The 20,398-nt window shown below is 37.4% G+C and overlaps 1 protein-coding gene and 1 long non-coding RNA gene across 2 annotated transcripts; one reads left to right on the top strand and one right to left on the bottom strand.

The window, feature by feature from the left end:
* Positions 1–114: 114 nt before the first annotated feature.
* LOC139125211 (uncharacterized) lies at positions 115–4,679 on the bottom strand. The gene is made up of 2 exons (XM_070691312.1): positions 4,472–4,679; positions 115–1,074 (listed from the first exon to the last, which is right to left on the bottom strand). Exons 1-2 carry the CDS (start codon positions 4,496–4,498, stop codon positions 115–117), a joined length of 987 nt encoding a protein of 328 aa, XP_070547413.1. The 5' UTR covers positions 4,499–4,679.
* An 11,373-nt stretch (positions 4,680–16,052) lies between these two features.
* On the top strand, positions 16,053–17,778 carry LOC139125288 (uncharacterized). The gene is made up of 3 exons (XR_011550185.1): positions 16,053–16,175; positions 16,810–16,948; positions 17,648–17,778. It is a non-coding gene; the product is annotated as an uncharacterized lncRNA (long non-coding RNA).
* Positions 17,779–20,398: the final 2,620 nt, after the last annotated feature.

Here is a 20,398-nt window from a genome sequence, read left to right as displayed (position 1 = left end):
CTTGTTCACTTCTCACAAGGAAGAGGTCTTTGTATGATTTCAGATATTTGATAATGAAAGATCCTAATTGAGAGTCTCTGTTAGTGTACGTTGGTAATCCAGCTGCAATTGCTTCTAAACCGTGAAAGGCGAAGTCGGAATGACGTGAACCAAGGACACAGAGGTGAGATTGTCGAAGATGATTAACAGTTGACTGATGGTAGTTGTTGGCTTAACTTTAACTAATTCGAAGTCACAGAGAGTTAACTCTTTCAGGTCCTTTTCCGTTTTCTCAATGGACTCTGTTGGAACGTCCAGGATATTCCATTTAAGGGAATGACTGTTTACGTCTTTCTGAGCTGTTGCAACCTTACCAAGTGCGGAGGCAATATTGCCGTAGTCTTTCATTATATTAGCGTGGCAGTCTAGTTCTCCATACGACAATATGACATGCTGTGGAATATTTCTCTGAAGTTTGATAGTTTGTTTCTGGAAACATTCTCCAACTTTTGGCAGAATTTCAATATGTGGAATTGTCCTGTCAGGAATTGCTCTGTATGCATTTTCAAAGTAACTATACATGCTAGGACCAATGGACACCATTGCATCGGCTTTCTTAGCAATGTCCAGCATGTCCCTTTCCAGTTTAATTTGTGCTGGACTAGTCATAGTGGCATGTAAATCAGGATGAACGGCATTTATCTGGTACAGCTTGGCTTGGGGAAACAGATTTTTGCGGACAATAGCAGCAGCTTTAGCCGTCATTGGAGCATAACCAATCACATATTGGATGTGCCTTAGATCTTTTAGTTCAGGGTAGTAACCAGCTGGGTAAGACAACCAACGGATGTTTATTGGATCATCCTCAGGATCAAGGTCTTCAGCTCTTCTGGCAGGGATCAAAGTAATACCAGCCTTTTCTGCATCTTCCTGCTGAGTTTCACTTATGGTGACATCAAGTATGGTGGCATAGAACTTACCGCCTACGCCCTTTTTTCTAGCTACAATTTGCATTAGATTTCTGTGAAATTCAGCAAAACCATATCTCTCAATGTCCCATTTATCACATATGACCAGGACTCCTAGTACATCTCCCTGGAAAAGGGAAACGACACTTTTTAAATAAATAGAAACCAATAAAAAATTGGGGCGAAATGCGAGTGTTTTATTTCTCTTTCACTCATTTGGGCACGGATTTGGGGCCTTCAAAATAGGCGGAAGCGATATAATGACCCAGAGAAGGATTTTCGGCTAATTTGTGAAAGTTCACGGCCAACAGTAATTCAGCATGACATGAAGCCACACGTCAAGTATTTCAAAAGGAACACGAAAGTAATGAAATCCCAATGGCTTGAGGTAGAGACACAACTGCATTGCCTCGTTCAAATGTCCGTTCAACGAATTACTGTAAATTCAGCGATTACGGAATGATTTTTAACTTTTCTGTCAAAGAACCGTCATCAGCCCACACACCGATTTGTTAGAAAGAAAGCAGCTACGGATACATTATTACTATCATCGTCGTTTTCTGGATGCTTGCTGATCACACTTCATTTAGCCATGAAAATTGGGGAAGGTCATTATTTTGACGTGTCACTATTGTTCATTCCAGGAACTTAGGGTGCAAAGGGTTAATAAATAAAATCAGATGAAAATTAGGGGCGGTTACATTTTACAATCGATGAATTAGTTTGGGTCACTATTTAGAAACGTAATTTGGAGGGGGTCGCTTTTTACATTTCATTTGTAGCTTAAGTTCCACCGGACATCCCCCTTGTAAAAACGAATGCTCCCTTCCTACGTTCACATTTGAAATGCGTGGATCCGGAAGAATTTCCGAAAATCGCGCCGTTTCTGAAACTTTTTTTTGACATCAAAACAGTGCGCTTGGAATTAATCAAATAATCGCGATGTCAGAATTACCAGCGAAAAATATTATTATTGTTATTATTATTATTATTATTATTATTATTATTATTATTATATTATTATTATTATTATTATTATCTCAAAGCGACGTGAAAAATTATGCAACGTATAAAGACAACACTTTAATTCGATTGTGTGTAAAAGGTACAATTGCCTGCAGAGGAAGTCAATCAAATGTTTTAATCAACTGTCGACCAGATTTTTTACTTCTGGTCAACAAAACGGAAAGGAATTATATTTTTTTAAATTATGTGATGATCAGAAAATAGTTTTCTGTGCAAATGCCCTATGTTGTCAGAAACAGTATCAACCACTTATTTATTCAAAATTCATATCTCTCTCTCACTCTCTCTCTCATTTTCATTTCTTCCGCCTCAATTGTCGGTAGCTCAAATTGATTGTACTTAAAATTCCGGTACATAGACATGCTTCTTTCAAATCTGGGCAACGTACTGCAAAGATATCAAAGATCGACATGTGTGAGGTGATAAGAATTTGTTTTCGTTTCAATGGAGGTGACGTATGAATCAGAATATAATTTTGGGCTATACCTTTAAGGATATTTGAACAGCGACTGTCTTATATAATTTTGTTTCCTAAATATAATTATCATTGACTTGATCATTGCGTACCCCTTCACGATACTGTGTTGATGGTATAGTTGATAGGAGACTATAACGTATTATTTTGACCTCGACACCTAAAGAGAATTATTTTGATTGAATCTTTGCAGTCTTACAGTTCTCAATATGGTGCTGACTTACTGACCATGTTCCGTCAAACCTGTTCGACAGGTCATATGTCATGACACTCATAAATTATCCGAGGTTCCAGCCGGTACCCTGTCGAAATAAAGGATTCATATCCGCATCGTATAAAATATTTGTGTTGCAGCTACAGTTTGACCCAGAAAATTGTTTCTATTTTAGCCAGTCGTCTCACTTCTTGCCTCTATCGTTTTGCTTCAAAAAGACATGAGCATTATCGAATTAATTGTTTAAACCTTAGCAACACAAGAGAGTTCGTAAGCAGACACGTAGCTACTCCTTTCTAAGTAATGACTACATTCTTGTTCCAATCTTGATGAAGTTATTGTTCAAGATTCATTTTCAGAAGTACAAAATATCGACCGTAAACAAAACACTGAACAACAGAGACAGCTAAACACTTGAAACGATAGATCATTTGATACTTATCGACATGTTTTCATGCTGACGTCATACTTCATGCCCCTGGCCAACAATATGCTGTTTGCCATACTGCTCGATTACTTGGGTCATATATCTAACTGACAAGCTCCACCTTCTCGCATGCTACAATTTTGAGATATTTTGAGTAAACTATATATTTGCCAAGGTATTTTGTGGTCCAGCGATACAAACCGATTGTCACTGTTTCTTGTTTAGCAGAGGTGCCTGTACGTGTATCAGCGTCGGTCTGAGGTTTTACTATGCTGCCAACGCAAAAATCATACGTGTATAAACATGTCTATCGCGCATTCTATTTTCACAAATACTTCTGTTCATGATATGAGTTTTTAATACTAGTAATAAATCAGGTCTGCAACAGAGGATGTCGTCCTCTCAGAACGTCGTGCTTATAAATCTACATTTAAGTTTAATTTTTCTCAGTGGTAAATATAATAAATAAGTGTACCAAACAGGTCCTGCTGTTAATGAGTGTTCCCCTTGAGTTTATGATTTACACTATTGTCTCGGTTAGAAAATTTATATCATGCTTTATCGGGTTTTGCAGATATGTAGTAACTTGCTTAGTATGCTAACCATCTTAAATGCTAACACCTGGAAGGAATGGAAACCATTGACTTTCATGAAACATATTTTCGGTCAGACATTGATACTATCGTTCACAACGCTAACTAGTATAATCACCTTTTTAAATATAGTTATGTATGTCATGCTTCAGTCACCTGCAAGTCGTCAATGTCTGGTTTTTGGTCTTATGCCTGATTTTGTCATAATTGCTCTGTGTTTGTTTTATGCACTTATATCGTCGCTAGTGGTCAAGCATGTTGTTGAATTAATTAAAAACCTAAATGATGTACTTAGCGAGCACTATAATAATAGAATTAATCGTTCTTGTTGTACTGTCTCTTTCGTAGTGAGTTATGTGTACATAATATAAGTACGTTTTTAGTCTATTCAACTATTTACTTCATTGACCATCTGACCTAGTATGAAGAAAGAAAACAAAAAAAAATTTTAGTGATCATTTTAGACTCACTCACTGATCTAACGTTATTCGTAAATCTTAATAATTTCAAATTAAGGATATGACAGTGGAAAGGTTGAAAGTGTTAGATAATGGCGACATCTTAAGTGGAAGGAAATCGACGTGTTATATTGGCAGTTCACAAGTCTTACTCCAAATATCTGTCCATTTTTACATTCAAATGACTGATTTGTCATTAAATATTACGTTAACCACTTCGTTGAAGTAGAAGAGAACTGTTTGTACGAACAAAAATGGCGGCCTGCTTTTATCTCGAACACATCTAGAACATTGACAGGCCACTGCCAGCACCATAGAAATCAGTGCTCACCTTCTCTTCGACTTTTGCAGGTTCCATGCTTGAACTTTAGTGACAAGACACACGGAGAGAAGCGATATAACAGAGGCAATATTGTAGTTGAAGGAAATAATTGGTCAGTCTGTGAACGGTAGATAGTCCCCAGCCTAGTGCTTGCAAATATCAGTACAGGTACACAAGTAAAATATTTCCGTTTGCATAGTTCGTCAAAGTGGTACGATGCAAGGGTAAAGTCCAAGCAGGTTCTGTTGTAGGGCCACGTGGACCAGGCAATTCATGTTACTCCCTGTCGCAGTTGTGTATCCCGGACATTGAGGTAGAAATAGTCGCAGTGTGGATTTTATTTTGCGATCGCACTAAACAATTGACTCTATTGACAGAATATCATAAGTTCACATTGATTTTGTCACTATACATTGAACTGAACTCTGAGAAACTGATTTGGAAACTACTGTTAGCCGTTATGAAAACCGCAATATCACGATACCACCATATCGAATTAGAGACCATAACAAAGATCCACTGAAGTAGGAGGGTATTATAGTCATTGCCCTTCAAAAATCAATACATTCCGTGCGTTAATAATCAAAATAACATGATTTTCACACGTTGCTTACACAACACTGAAACTTACTCGCAACGTATATACGATTTGCCCGTAAAATAATGATGTATTTCATTTTAGGTAGTGCATTTTGTTTCCGGTGGCAAGAAATCCAGACAACCAACATTTGTTTTACTGTACAGGAAGGAAAGCATACTATACTCAATTAGATATAAAACATTTTAAGCCTCATTATAGAGAAATGAAAATCTGGTGAAAACAAACAAGCTTATACAAAATTCAATGACATTAACATGGTCAAGGTATTTATATCGAAACGTAGCTTAAAACTGCCTTTAAAGTGTTCATCTAGACTTTTTCCGAGTCCGTGAGAATAAAAAAAAATCAAAACAGAATAAATTCAAGGACAAAATTTCGGCAGACAGTTGCGCTAAGTGGTAGGCTGTCGCGAAGATCATGAAGTGAACTCCTTGGTCCCAGTAACTGCTGCCGAGAAAAACCAGACGACTGGGGCCAGTCTTGGGTTCGCCGAAATATTAGTGATTACGGCCGAAATATTCCAGTGGCCGACGTGTATACTGCACCAAATGTCAATGTACCTTTGAACAAAGTTCTTTTATTGGAATCATACATGCAATGGCTATAGATAATTGTGAACTCTACACTTTGACATTTCAACCTTAGCAATTTGTTTACTTGATTTATTCATTCTATATCTACATCTTATTTGTCTCGCCTCGATAAAATAGAACATAGGGTAATTTATGTTAAGTGTACCAATCTGTACGATAAAAGGTTGACCTTTACCTGGCTAAAGACTCAGTCCTGGTTATCCAATATTTACGTTGTCATAGAAGAATCAGTGACCGGTGTTGAGTTCAGTTTTCATTACAGGTCACACTTGAATTCTATAACATAATACTGTAATTTAGATTGCCATTCTCGGAGACACCAAGAATGTCAGTCTATTAAAGGAATTGTGTCCATTTTTATTCGTCTTTCTTTGTCATGTTTTCAACGGCTTGCCCTTGTCATTACAAATATAACAACACTGCTACCACAGCTGACACGACAATAACTATCATGGTAATATTGCAATCTCCTGGAAATCATACATCATTAGAGGCTTTAAACCTCCGCGCATTGAACCACATTTTGACGGACAACAAAAAGGATAGCGGGATGGATTGCAGGCATTTATATCACAAAGTTACAGCAACTTTAGTCTGATACAACTGTTTACTAAGGTGGGTGTGGCCGTGACAGTCCAAAGTGGCCATATAACCATGAGGTGGAGAGAGGTGTTAAGAGTTGGGAGATGGCTGCTAGGGGCCTGTGACAACCAGGATGTGACATTTTTATCGTACCGATAGGACATTGGCCGGCAGCAAACTTTTGATATTCACATGTTACCACGCATTCGGTTAACCTCTCGATCAAAATATTTTGAGGCAATCCGTAGTCCACATCTATAGGTTGAGACAGGGTTACTGAGAAATATGTCCTCTCTCTTTCTCACAATATCATGACAACATTAGCTATTTCATATAGTTTTCAGAAAGCTCACCTTTGGTATTAAAATATTTCCTCGGATGGTCAAGGGAAGAAGAATACGGTAAATGGACAATATTCAGTGAGACCTCCTAAAGGTCTGGATAGTTTAGGTATTAAAATTGTCGGATGTATTGCTGTTAGTAAATTTAGCATCTGAATAAGAAATAATGTTGAGTTATAGATCGTTCACTATAAAACTCAGAGAATTCACAGAATTGAAGGCACAATTCACATATTATTTCTGTCATCATTACCACTTTTCAAAATGCTTTGCGGAAGATATTCAGGTGAATACAGAAAGTGAATACTTTACTCAGAACAACGTTACTGTGAAATTTTGGAAGTTGCAGTGAAAACTTATTGTTGATAATTATATAGTCGTATGAATAAAGCCGTCTTTTACATATATACTTTTCTGCTAGACCAAGGAAATTGAGTTTCAGAATAAAAGTTATCAATTTGGTCTATATTTCAAAAATTGATATTTTAAAAATGCTCAAAATACTAATATGTATAAAAGCGTAAGCACACATTTCACCCAACATTATTTACTAATTAACACTATCTAACTAAGTCAAGCCTTGAACTTGAGATATAATTTCACAGATATTAAGTACTTCTATGTGACACGCTGTTTCACGTTTTGCCTAAATTCATCGAAAAACAAAAGACACTCAGCCTGAATAATCACGAAAAACTTTACTATTTCAAGTTGCTTACAACCTCAGTTCTCTATTACAAAACTGACTCTCTAATGCCATTGAGATCAGGCGTTCCAGAAAGATGTCAGGTGTCAAAATCAGGATACTTATCCAACAGCAGGATAAACCACGTGGAGAATTTATTTGGTTTATAAATACGACACAAAATAGATGTGTAAGGGTCATATAAATCAAAAGGTTTGAATTTCAAACCTCGTAAAGTAGTCTGCATTATTCCTGACGCTTTATCACAGGGATTGGAGTACAAGTTACTGGAAATCCATATGAAGATATGAGGAAGGTGCATGGTGTCATGATTTGTCAGATTAAATGTTGAGAGGACTAAGCGTTTTATAAGTAACCTGCGAAGTTTTCAAAATTTCGATTGAACCGCACATTGGACTTGCACACGAATGAATTTCAGCATAACACATTATGCTCGAACTCAAAATCCTCCGACAGTGAGTCTGGTACTCTGGACTTACCATCCACTGATAGTGAGACTGGTACCCTAACCAATGGCAATGCCCCACAGTGCCTATTTATTTAAGGGGAGACCCTCCATAGTAGACACGTATCTTTAACCCGATTTTTCACCATTAAAATAAATCTTTAACCCGACATGGAGTATATATTTGTGACCTCGACAATTGAAGATTACGAAAATTTTAAGAATATTTCAAGACCTGTTTGCGTGTGTTTGTTTTGCTCAAAATGTGTGTTTTTGAGTTTTCACTTAAAAAGTAAGTATGAAAGCGTGATTGCCATCGGTGAGACATTTACTGCAATAAGTTGTAAAAAATTGTGTCTTGGATTTTTGATACTCCGCTTTGTTTTTGCACAATTAGCCTTGAAGGTAAGAAGTGGTGGATTCTGAATAAATTAAAGGCTTTTGCCCACGTTTTTCACGATATCTTTTGTTTTTGAATTATTATCGAATTCTGAGACCCTATTTTGTAGAAATAGTCACTAACTACAACCTGTGAAAAGATAAGGCTAATCCCTTAAGGTGGCGCCATATATAAATATATATATATATATATATATATATATATATATATATATATATAATATATATATATATATATATATATATATATATATGTATACACATACACACACATATATATGTCTCTCTCTATATATATAATATATAATATATATATATATATATATATAATATATATATATATATATATATATATATATATATATATATATATAATATATATATATATATATATATATATATATATATATATATATATATACACAGGCATGAGTATAGATTCGTGTCAAAACTCATTCATACCGATATAGCTCGTGCTCGGAAATTTCATGGATGCGCACGATTCATTGATGAGTTTTGTAGATCATACGAGCAAATATCTCCTGCAGAGCTCACGTTGAAGTGTGAGCATAATGGACAACATGCTACATTTCTCGAATTGGACATATCTATAGTAGATGGAATATTAGTTTATAAACTCTTTGACAAGCGCAATGATTTCAAGTTTTCTATAGTGCGAATGCCAGATCGCGAAAGTAACATCCCTTCGTATATTTTCATGGCACTGTATTGTCAGAATATCTTCGCATTGCTCGCGCAACACTTCTAATAGAAGATTTTCTTCCAAAAGTTGCCAGCCTGTACAACAGGATGTTCTCTCAAGGAGGACAACAACCTAAAATATCAGACAGTTTCATAAAGCTATGTCAAGACATCCTCAACTTTTTGAAAAATTCAATGTAACACCGAAAAACATCATATAACATCGGACTCAGAATAACGTAAGGTGTGGTGGTACCTGAACATTACTGCCTGGGGAGCAAAGGCAGTTGACTGTATTGTTTTCAAATCCTCGAATTAGTCGCCTTGGTAAATAACTGATGAACACCTAGGAGACTTTTGATGATGTTATTTCTTTGCTGTATATTAATTGTTATAAACTAATCTTGCTGATGTCATATCTTCATCATTCATATGACACAACCATAGAGAACCCATAATGATATATTGCTTGCACTTGCATGACGTTACTTTACATCATGCTATATTTATTTCCATCCGAGTGAATTTAAACTATTTAACTACTTTTGAATATATATATATATATATATATATATATATATATATATATATATATATATATATATATATATATATATATATATATATATATATATATAGATGAAAGTCCGGAGCTGGATTATAGATTAAAACATTTATTCGCTACTCAGAGTTTCGTGCATCTTGCGATGCAGTCATCAGGCAACTGCCAAATACAAACCAATACATTCTAGAGTAATGAGAAAATAGAACAAAGTCATTCTGAATGGAACATATCGAGATGCGCTTATTTACGCGCGCGTATACGTGTTTAATTTATGTGGGATAGCAGAAATCTTTTAGAGTGCCTGCAGCACGAAATTAGCTCATTTCTTTTGTTGAGCGTTGCCATGGTTGGTCTACATATGATAAAAAACTTTTCCCACAAACACAAGTTGCACTTCTTGTTGGTATTGGAGTATGGCTTAGCTTGTTTTACCTTTCTCCATTTGATTTCATACTCAATATTCTGGTCTTTTAAGTTCCAAATATATTTACTTAACTCAGTTGCATTTTTATAAATTAAACACGTATACGCGCGCGTAAATACGCGCATCTCGATATGTTCCATTCAGAATGCCTTTGTTCTATTTTCTCATTACTCTAGAATGTATTGGTTTGTATTTGGCAGTTGCCTGATGACTGCATCGCAAGATGCACGAAACTCTGAGTAGCGAATAAATGTTTTAATCAATAATCCAGCTCCTGACTTTCATCTACCTATAGCTCTAGTTCAACTATTGAGCACTCTGCCAGTCCGATGAAGACATCAATCTACGTCCTGCTCATATATATATATATATATATATATATATATATATATATATATATATATATATATATATATATATATATATATATATATATATATATATATTCTTCCTAACTTCATAGAGGTTGTGGTAAGATATTTTGGATATCCTTTCTAAATTTGTTGTCATCAAGGCGGATAGATACTGAGTATGATATGGCTAACTTAATGGTTCGCCGAACAGTTTGGCTAAGTAAAAAATAATGTAGTACAGAATGAGCATTTGGTGTATTTCAATCGTTATGAGAGGCAATATCGTAGCGATTTAGCAGTCACAAACCGAAGGATGTATTCATGTAAGTACACTTCTGGTTATGATTTATGAAAACCGACTAAGTGGTAGCTTATGTTTTGCTACTATCATATAAGGGCAACCATGTTTTCAGAATATTTGAAGGCGATGAAAGGTGGAAGTAAATCTCTATAGTGTGCGAATCCCTACCAAACTGGCAAATTTTATACTGTAAGAATTGGCTTTTTGTCCATGACGAAAACTGAATATCGTATTCATTCATTCATTCATTCATTCATTCATTCATTCATTCATTCATTCATCATTCATTCATTCATTCATTCATTCATTCATTCATTCATTCATTCATTCATTCATTCAATCGCCATGCATTAAAGGGGCATTATTTGTATCTTTTGACTTTTTTTAATTGTTTCGATGACTGAAATCCCTGGTCAAATCAATAGGAGACCTAAATTGTGACTATGGACGGCTTCAAGGATATGTAAAACCACCTTCTTGCTGTTTACGGCAAGGTTCAATGTTGGTAAGGGCGTCCGCACGATTTGAACCAACCGCCATTATTGAACCCAAGCACATGACCAATATTACTACGCATACGTCAACCATCAAAGTACAGCTGGAACGTGAACGGCCTGTGACCTACACACCAACTTCAGCACAATGGATATCGAGAAGCACACGCGCATAAACAAATGCACGTCTCACAATCTACTGTCAAATAGTGAAACTAAGCAGGGCATTTGCTTGTAAGTTTGATTTTAGTATCGATGACACGGACTGTGAAACAAATAAAACCATAGACGCAATTGGGTCAATGGTAAAACTAAAATGATGTCAGATTGCTGTGGTGATAGTGAAACAGGTGCAGAATAATGCATTTTGTGTGCATTTGATCGTTGGCAAATGCTCGTCAACTTTCAAGATTTTTAGGGCATTTTCTTGCCATTACGTTGGTTCGTTTTACAAACATGACATGATCACTTGTTGAACTTGGAAACATCGCACTCGGACTGAACAGTGCATGGTGTAGCATCGGTGACATCGTGACACCGCACCGGGCGAGTGCTGTGTCATGATTGATGTACTGCTCGCGAGTGGAGTCACCTCTCGACACACAAGATCTGTTTGAATGTTGTTATTCTCTGTGCATTGTGTAATTATTTGTACCAGTTGAATCGCATTTCGAACCAAAAGTGAGTACATCGCAATGACAGTTGCCAAGACCCTATACGTCGCTTACGGCCTCCGTGTCTCCGACCCACTCCCAAAAGTGGGCTTTGCGTAAGTATTGAAGCTCAGCTGAGCACATCGTGTACCTAAGCCGTGCGTACAGGTCTGTGTGTTCCCGGCGTTATACGGCCTCCACGCCGTATAACGCCGGGAACACACAGACCTGTACGCAGGGCTAACCGTGTACCCAGCCGAGGTGGGTGCCGTGCTCAAAAACGAAACTCAATGCAAGCTTGGGATTAAAAATGGGTTGTTTTTGGTGGAGAAACTGCACGCCGCAACCGAGGTGCTGCCAGCGATTTTGCACAGCCCTGCCACGCAGACGGTGACATATGATGTATTAGACTCTCCACAGTCGCTGTGCCTTGTTTTGTGCGCGCTGCGATGGGCCTGCATTCGAAGGCTGTGCAGCTGTGAGCACGCGCTGCCAGACACAGCGACTGTCGGTTCTTGCAAGTATATGAATATTCATAAGGGTAGTGACGTCAAAAGAAAAACCTATCTTACTGGGCGGAGAGAATATATACTAGTAGCTGGTAGACCTATATACGCGGTATGTTTTTATTTTTCATTTTTCATTTTATTTGGCTATGGTACTTGTCATTTTTGTTTTGATTAACGGATGTGTGGAGTTCTATAAGTACCCGGATCAGGCAGAAATCCGACCGGTCGCTTGCAAGAACGTCCAGACCCTGGGATTCGCGTCGCGTCTCTGAAGGGCGCGCGCGTGTTCCAACAGGGAAGAACGCGAATCGCAGGGTCTCTGCCAGACTAATGATGTACATGTCAGTTGTCAAAGTACATTCATTTGCTTCAATTTTGCGATCACCTCGACAATAACATGACTGTCTACTGAAGTTTATCCCTTCATTTTACTATGTTTTCACATTTCTATGCCCACAGGCTTTGGGAAGTCTACATATGCATATGGAGGAACAAACGGGACGAAAAAACCCACCACTATAGGCCTTGTCGTCGACTTCTTGCAGCTTGTAGGCATTTGAAATGCCCATTATAAAATGTGCTCTCTAGCAGCAAAGAATAGTGTATCTAAGAGCAGGATGGCCGTCAAGATGTCCATGAAAACTGACCGTCAAAATGTAACTGAGCAAACGGCGTGAGTATACAGTCCGGGTCAGCTCCAAAATTGGAGACTCATTATGATAATGTATTCTGGCATTCAGCCAATCATCGACCAGATTACATCATTAATAAAGTACAGTCACGCTGGGTCACAAATTACCCACCAAGTGTGATCGGCAGTTTTGGGCCGCTTATTAAGCCCCTGTCTTGTGAATTTCGACGAATTTCGACAGTCAACATAATCCACGTGTTCTGCAGAAGGTCATGTCCAACAAGGAGTCCGATTAGTGAACAAATATTCGAAATATTGACGATTCATTTCTACCCCCATGCCCCAGTTTATCGATTTCGCTCAAGTACCGAGAATCATTTTGTGGATGTTCGTCATCTCTATTAGAAATACTGTTATAAAGGTTATTTGTGTAGGTACGCGTATAACATTTTGCAAGAAAGAAGAGCAATGTCAGAGCTTTAAAACGATACCTGTTTTGTAGTTGTCAAACGCAGACTAAAAATGGTACGCGATTTTGAAAATGTGTTGACAGAGTGGCCACACAATTGTTCCCCATACGGTAGAATTTGTCTGCCATCTCCGATACAAATGGGGTATTCTGAACGATCTGTGTAGGTACACGATTTATATTTCGCAGGACTTCAAGCCAGAGTCTAGCAATCACAGCGATATATGGGGTTTGGTTGTCTTAGTCAGAATAAAACTGGTACGCGATTTTGAAATTGTGTTTTGACAGAGTGGCCACACAACTGTTCGACATTATGACAGAATACGACGTGGGAGTTCGACACAGTATGGCGTACGTAACGAAGGACGCATGTGGAGGTTGCCAGGAAATACAATTTTTACTGATGGCGCGCTGGCCGCTGATTGGCTAATGAGAGGGGGAAAATATTATGGTATAGCGTCTCCAATTTTGGAGCTGACCCGGACTGGTATAGGGAATCCCGAAATTGCAATACTGCGCTTTCGACTTTCACTTCGCGTGGTTTATTTTTTTACACGCGGATGCTTACAGCGGCCCAGATAGCTGTTAGCAGTGTGGTCTGATCGCAGGTACTAGGTCACTTTGCCAACTCTGAGGTTAAAAGTAGCCCACCATTAACCACTGACCCAAGGTTTTTCTATACATTGTACGCAAACGGGAGTTGTCTATGGTCGACCGTTTTTAGACCTCTTTCAGTAAGTCGAACAACATTATCAACTGCTCGTTTGCAACAATATAAGGTCAAAAGATACAAATAATGTCCCTGTTCTTAGATCACACAATTATGTAACACCTGCAGGGTTTAAACAAAATATTTAGTAATGTAGTTATTATAGGTAGCGAGAGTTCCTCTTAAATAATAAAACCATATTACACTGTGTTAGTTTTATTGCAGCTCGATAATGTAGATACACACAAAATTTAAGCAGAACTGTAGTTTTTATCCTCCATGTAACAAAATAGCAACACGTCGCTGTGATGAACTCTGGACTACAACATTTTATCGGTCACGTGATACCGTCAAAGAGATATATTGAGAATGTATGTCAGACCTCGATGAATAGGGACATAAGTTACTTTATGGTTAATGCCACCTTGTGTAGTACAGAACGTTGACCATTCTAGTAACCTTCAAATTCAAAATTTCTTTTCAAATATTTTACCATTTCAAAGAGGTATTTATTACTGTTGAGAAAATGTGAAAATGGTTTAGAATTTTAAGCCGGAGTTTTCGAGATATGTCAGCCTTTGGAAATCCCTAACTCGCTGTTCGTCTTGCCTGGTCATATTTTTGGTAGGCAAATCCGTGTGATTTTTGTGCATAATTCTATTTTAAGTGTATCCAAATGTTTACAGGTTTGCCAACAACAAACAGTTTGAATAATTCAACCACGTCCACTCTATGATAAGACCAGATTAAAGTAGTGTAAATCTAAGCATTGAAAAGGTCGGTTGTAAAGAGCACAAATGAAGCAAAACAAGAAGTGAGAGTGAACTAATACTTTTAGACGGGTGAAATACGTTATACATTTCCCCACAAGGACCTTGTATTGGATACCTTCATTTTTGAACTACGAGTATTATCTGCTGTGACCTATGTCAACATTAGTCATTTGAAACTTGATCACTGATAGTTATCTCCAGCAAGTATCATAATGTATGGTCTAGTTGCAACGAAAAATATTTTGAAATATTTTTAAAAATGATGTTCTGTATTTTATAATGAACTAGAGAGTGTTTAAAATAGAACAATAACGGCATATATTGTCGAATATGTAAAAGTGCTAGTCTGGTCAAAATAGTAATTTAAGTTAAATGTTTGCTTAAGTTACATCGTAGAAATCTTTATTGTTAAACATTTATTGGAATATATACGACATATCTGCAGCCTGAATGAAAGAAATTCTTGGAAAAAATGCTCACTATTTTGAAAATAAATATTGTAAAAGTTAATTAATATTGACATGTGCGAATTAAATTACGTAGTTCTTGTTAGTGCATTGTTATTTCGAGACTAAGGAGGGCGGCATGCTATTTAGAAGTACGAATCTTTCAGCTTGCAATCTATTCCTCGGTCACAAAATTATCGGAGATGTACTTATGTACACAGACCATGGCTCTAGTAATTTACCTGAGGTCAAAGATCTGACACGTGAGGGTTTGAACAAATGTCTAGGTAACCGAGGTAAATAGAGCTCATTGATCCTCAGCTCAGCAGTTTTAGTGCGTGTGAATTATTATGCAGGACATCACGAGGAGTAGTTTGCATATCCGCTGTGCGTCATGTCCTTGCTTTTTTCAACAAATAACTTACATTGGTATACACAATAAGATAGTACACGAACTTTGTTCACCTTACGTTTTATCATAACAAAAAAAAGTATGTCTCCTGGATGAAGCCATGATTTCATTTTGAAATGCATTGTTTCTTAGCTTGTTGGGCTAAAAGTTTATCGGAGCTGTACAAAGCTACAAAGGCTGTGACCCTGGTGAGTTATCTGAGGTCAAAAATATGATACGCCATTGGTTGAGCAATCAATCGTCTATGATTCTATGCTAAATAAAGTTGATGGCTCCTCAGCAGTTTTGGTACAGCAAAATACTATCCAGTACATTATGTCGAGTAGTTCGCATATCCGCTTACTCGACAAGCTGTAAAGTGATGCCTTCATATACAGTCAACATAATTGTCAAGACTTTGAAATTCGTACACTGGATCTCTGACTGTGTAGATGATGCAAACAGCATTTTCTTTTACATTTTTTTTCTTTTTTTTTCTTGACAGTGAATCATTACATGTGTCCGTTCTGTGACATGACCTGCCCATCACCGTCATCTCTCAAGGCACATATCAAGTTCAGACACAGTGAGGATAAACCACACAAATGTGACCTCTGTGACTACAGGTAATTTAAAATTTAAGATTTTTTTTCATTCTTTCATATTTATCAGTCAAAAGAAACTTTGGTGTCCACCTTCAACATGAAATGTCATGTCAGCAAAGTTGTGAAGTAAATAAAACAGAAACGACATCAAAATGATGTAACTAGTGCTGTGCATACTGCCCTCAACCATTGTACCAAGGGATACTTTTGTTTTGTAAAGAGATGTCTATGCCTCTCTTTGATATATTGCAAGCAATGTACAGTTACTGAGTACTCCATCTGTTGCTACCGTACATTGTTCTGATTGCCATATATCACATACAAAGGTTTTATGTGCCATAATGTGATTCCTTTCTAATAATTTGGTATTCTTTGGTTTTGATTTGTGAGAGGCTGTTTGGTTTCAAGGGATGTTTTAATGCCATAAGAGTGCAAGTACTTCTCTTTGAAAAAAAGGAAAAAAATAACATATAAAAGTAACATGAAACTATAGAAATCACATTTTCATGTAACCAGCCACATTCAGTGCAATGTTCCTTGTGTATTTGCATTCTCGCTCAGAATTGTCCTCAAGCCATCAAGAGTAACCATGCAACAATGTCACTGTATTTAGCTAGTCACTCCGCCTTCTCTGCAATTTTTGTCTTTTCCACAGCTGTAAGACTGCCTTTGATCTGCGACGTCATTTGAACAGTCATAACGCAGCAGTCATACTGAGATGTGAGGAGGTGGGATGTACCTATGAAACTAAAGTGATGCAATCGTTGAGACTTCATTACAAGAAAGTACACAACGTGAGTGTTTAGACATATCTTTACATGCCTTGATATGCAACAGAAGATTTCTAGTATTGTGATGTAGCTATATGAAACCATGACCCCTACATGAAATTTTGACCAAGTACATACAAGAATATTGTGCTGTTATGTAAGATGTCTCTGTTAGTTGCAAGCACCTCACCTGAGGAAAACAGTCTAGTCAATTATCATTTAAGGTATTATGCGCTTCAAAAGTGAAACATAAGTTTTTGTGAAAACTTTCCTTAGTTAAAGCTTCAATTATTCTGTTACCAAATCAGGAATAAGATTCAGGGGTCATCATAGAAAAACAAATGCCCCAACATTTACTGATATTTGAAATTCTAAATGACTGCTATTCACTCTCTGTGAACTGCTTTGGGAAAAGTAAGATGGTTGATCAGTGAAAGACTAAGATGATGAAAGTCTTTCCTACTCTAAGATCTTAAAAATGAGCTCCCACAAGTAGTAGATCAGGAAAGCATTGTAAAAAATTGAGATTCTGAAGTCTGTCCCTGAAGTGCATCATACGTTAAATGAAATATGGTTACAACAGGACTTACACTTTTGATTCCACAAGTCTTTAATAGGGTGGTTGATTTGTAGTAAGGGAATTTTTGATGGAAGAACAAAATGTCACAAAACTTCTATGCAAAGATGGTGATATATTGTATTGAATTATCCCTTTGTACACAGCATGAGCAACTACCACGGTACCTGTGTCATATGTGTGATAGTCAATTCTCTAGAGGCGGAGTGTTAACAAAACACCTCAAGAAGAAACACAAATTCAAATGGCCATCAGGACATTCCAGATTCAGGTAAAATACAACACACCATTAATGTTGCCTTTATAAAATGTGCCCAGTCCCAATGTGCCCAAATACCTCGTTAGCAGCTCATAAGGTAATCCGTGTACTACCTTATGAGCTGCTAACGAGGTATTTGGTCAGGGCCAAAGGGCCCCCCTGAATCTTTGATCGGCACAACAAATTAATGAAGGGGATTAGGGAGGGCAATTAACAGATATAGACTGTTTTCTTTGAAATACTATAAGTAATAGGCACACACTAGACACAGGTATGGCTTATATAATAAAAAAGGTTAATACAAGACATATATTGATCATATTCATAACTTCTAGATGAATATTGTACGCGAGACCCTGTGGTGTATGGAATATAGGCATTTCTGTGTACATTTGTGCATGTGATTTTGTTTGTACAGTGGTTCATTGGAAAACTGGGTTTAAGCTACAGTCTATGTTATTTGTGAATCTGTAATAAGGCTCACTGAGGGACATATCAAGAAATTTCTTAAAAGACGCGTTGTTAAACAATTCAGAAGTCATAAAACCCTATCATTATTGTGGTTTAACCCAAACCCTTTGTCATCCATCACAAGTGCAGACTGTACTATAGGGAAGGGGGATGAATAGCTTAAAAATTACAGAGCACAGTACAGATTAAACTTCTCAATCTGTTAAGTAATGAAATACTATATATTCTGCACTGCCCTATATAATCTGTGAATGTGTTCTTACAGGTATAAACTTCACAGTGACGGTTTCCACCGTCTTCAGACAGTGAGGTATGAAAGCATTGAGTTGACAGAACAACTGATCAATGAACGGCAGGCTGGAAACGGCAACCGGCAGGAGGAGACACCTGTTGTCATGGAGACCGAACAAGAGATGGAAGGTAACCAGGAAACCGATGCTGGTCAAAACGATGGGCATCACGCCAGTGGCGACTTTCTGCTGTGAATTTACTTGAAAGGGTCCATGAGCAGCAAGATCAGAGAGACAATGTAGGCAGTGAGTCTGAAATGGAATCCTACTGTAGTGGTGAGGCGTCCCCTGAATTTGATCAAAGGAGTGTTATTGATGATAATAATGAAGAACAAGCTAACTACAATGGCGCTGACATTATAAATGGCACCGAGCCGTTTCTACATTCCAATCGAGAGATCTTGGTGCAAGCAGGTATCTCACACAGTGTGGCTTTGCCAGACATGCAACACAGTGAACGGAACGCAAATCGTCTTAGTGTGATTGTCTACCATCAATCCCAGAATGCAACAGTACAGAGCGTAGAACATGGTGTGCAGTCTTCAGCCAAAATTCCGGCGTTCAACATGCTGGGTTTGCCATGGAATATGACAGCCGCAGGGAACCGATCCAAGACGAGGGACTTGGATTAATTGAACCTAGCGACATACAACAAACCGCCAACAACATGCTCTTGCAATATAACTTTACAAGGGACAGCGGTGTGCAGAGCAGTTTCTCACAACATGGACATACAGACACTATGGTGGAGGAAGACCACAGTTATGTTAGTGTGCACAGACAAGGCCAGACAACCAATGATGACAATGCTACTGCTGATGATGACACTCACACTGATGATAAAAGTGATGAAGTGGGATGTGACAGCAGAGACATAAGTGCATCCCTGACTGGTGGGTGCATCGCTTCTGGAACCATGGAAACCACTAAGGATGGCTCACTTCAGATGTATGACCATAGCAGTGACAGAGCAGAATATGTGCTGATGGAACCACACTTGGTGAGAGTGTGTCTAAAGATAGGTATCTTCAGAACAGCAGTGACAGGACAGATAGCAGTGATGAGACGTATGGAAGTCAGCAGAGTAACACAGAATTACTAACAATGCTTGCAAATACTGCAGAACAGTTAAATTAACACAGATGTATTTATCCTCTATATTCTTTCTCATTATATTTGCTTAGTTTAGTAATATGAATTAGTTTTCAAATATTGTAAAGACTTTGTTTGTCTCTTTCTTTTTGGTGCTTTTCATTAAAGTCTATAACATACATATTGTATGTCAGGTGATCATATGTTATGTTATTGGCAGCAGTGGGAAATACAGTTGAAAAGTCAAAAAAATAGCCATATCTCTCATTGAAATGAAGCATATGATTGATCCGATCTTTGCAATTTTTCTGTTTGTACAAGTTTGCTTTGCAAATCTCTTTTGTTTTCAAAATCCGTTCATTATGACAAAAGAAAGACATACCAACACATTTGCAATTGCTATATGATAGTGTTCACTGCAACGTCTTGAGAAAGGAACAGGAATTCTCCCGATGAAGTTAGGAGAGTGGACATTGATTTGATAGATTTAAACTTTCATAGAAACGAAAGATGTGCAGAGTTTGAATTTGATCAGTACACAAAGGTAGAGCAATGATGTGTTACGATATGTTAAAATGAAGCCTACATGTCCTTGTATGTTCCATTGAAAGGTTCATTATCAGATAAGATTACCTTTGAGTTCAGCAAATTCTTTCAAGAGTTTGGAATCTTTCAGATATTGAGTGAGACTGCAAATGTAGTCTTGTTTTACATATATAGGACAATCATATGCTTCATTTCAATGAGAGATCTGATGAAAATCTGTCAAAAAATGGAACAATTCA

This window comes from Ptychodera flava (genome assembly GCF_041260155.1).
Source record: "Ptychodera flava strain L36383 chromosome 3 unlocalized genomic scaffold, AS_Pfla_20210202 Scaffold_25__1_contigs__length_14229661_pilon, whole genome shotgun sequence".
Lineage (NCBI taxonomy): Eukaryota > Metazoa > Hemichordata > Enteropneusta > Ptychoderidae > Ptychodera > Ptychodera flava.
The sequence above is the reverse complement of the archived record's forward strand: the minus strand, read 5'-3'. Positions and strand labels throughout refer to the sequence as shown.

Excerpts from the sequence above, each read along its gene's own strand:
- LOC139125211 (XM_070691312.1), bottom strand. The coding sequence starts at position 4,498 with ATGGAACCTGCAAAAGTCGAAGAGAAG. Across the intron at positions 1,075-4,471 it reads CTGCAAAAGTCGAAGAGAAG|GGAGATGTACTAGGAGTCCT; the intron begins GTGAGCACTGAT and ends TCCCTTTTCCAG.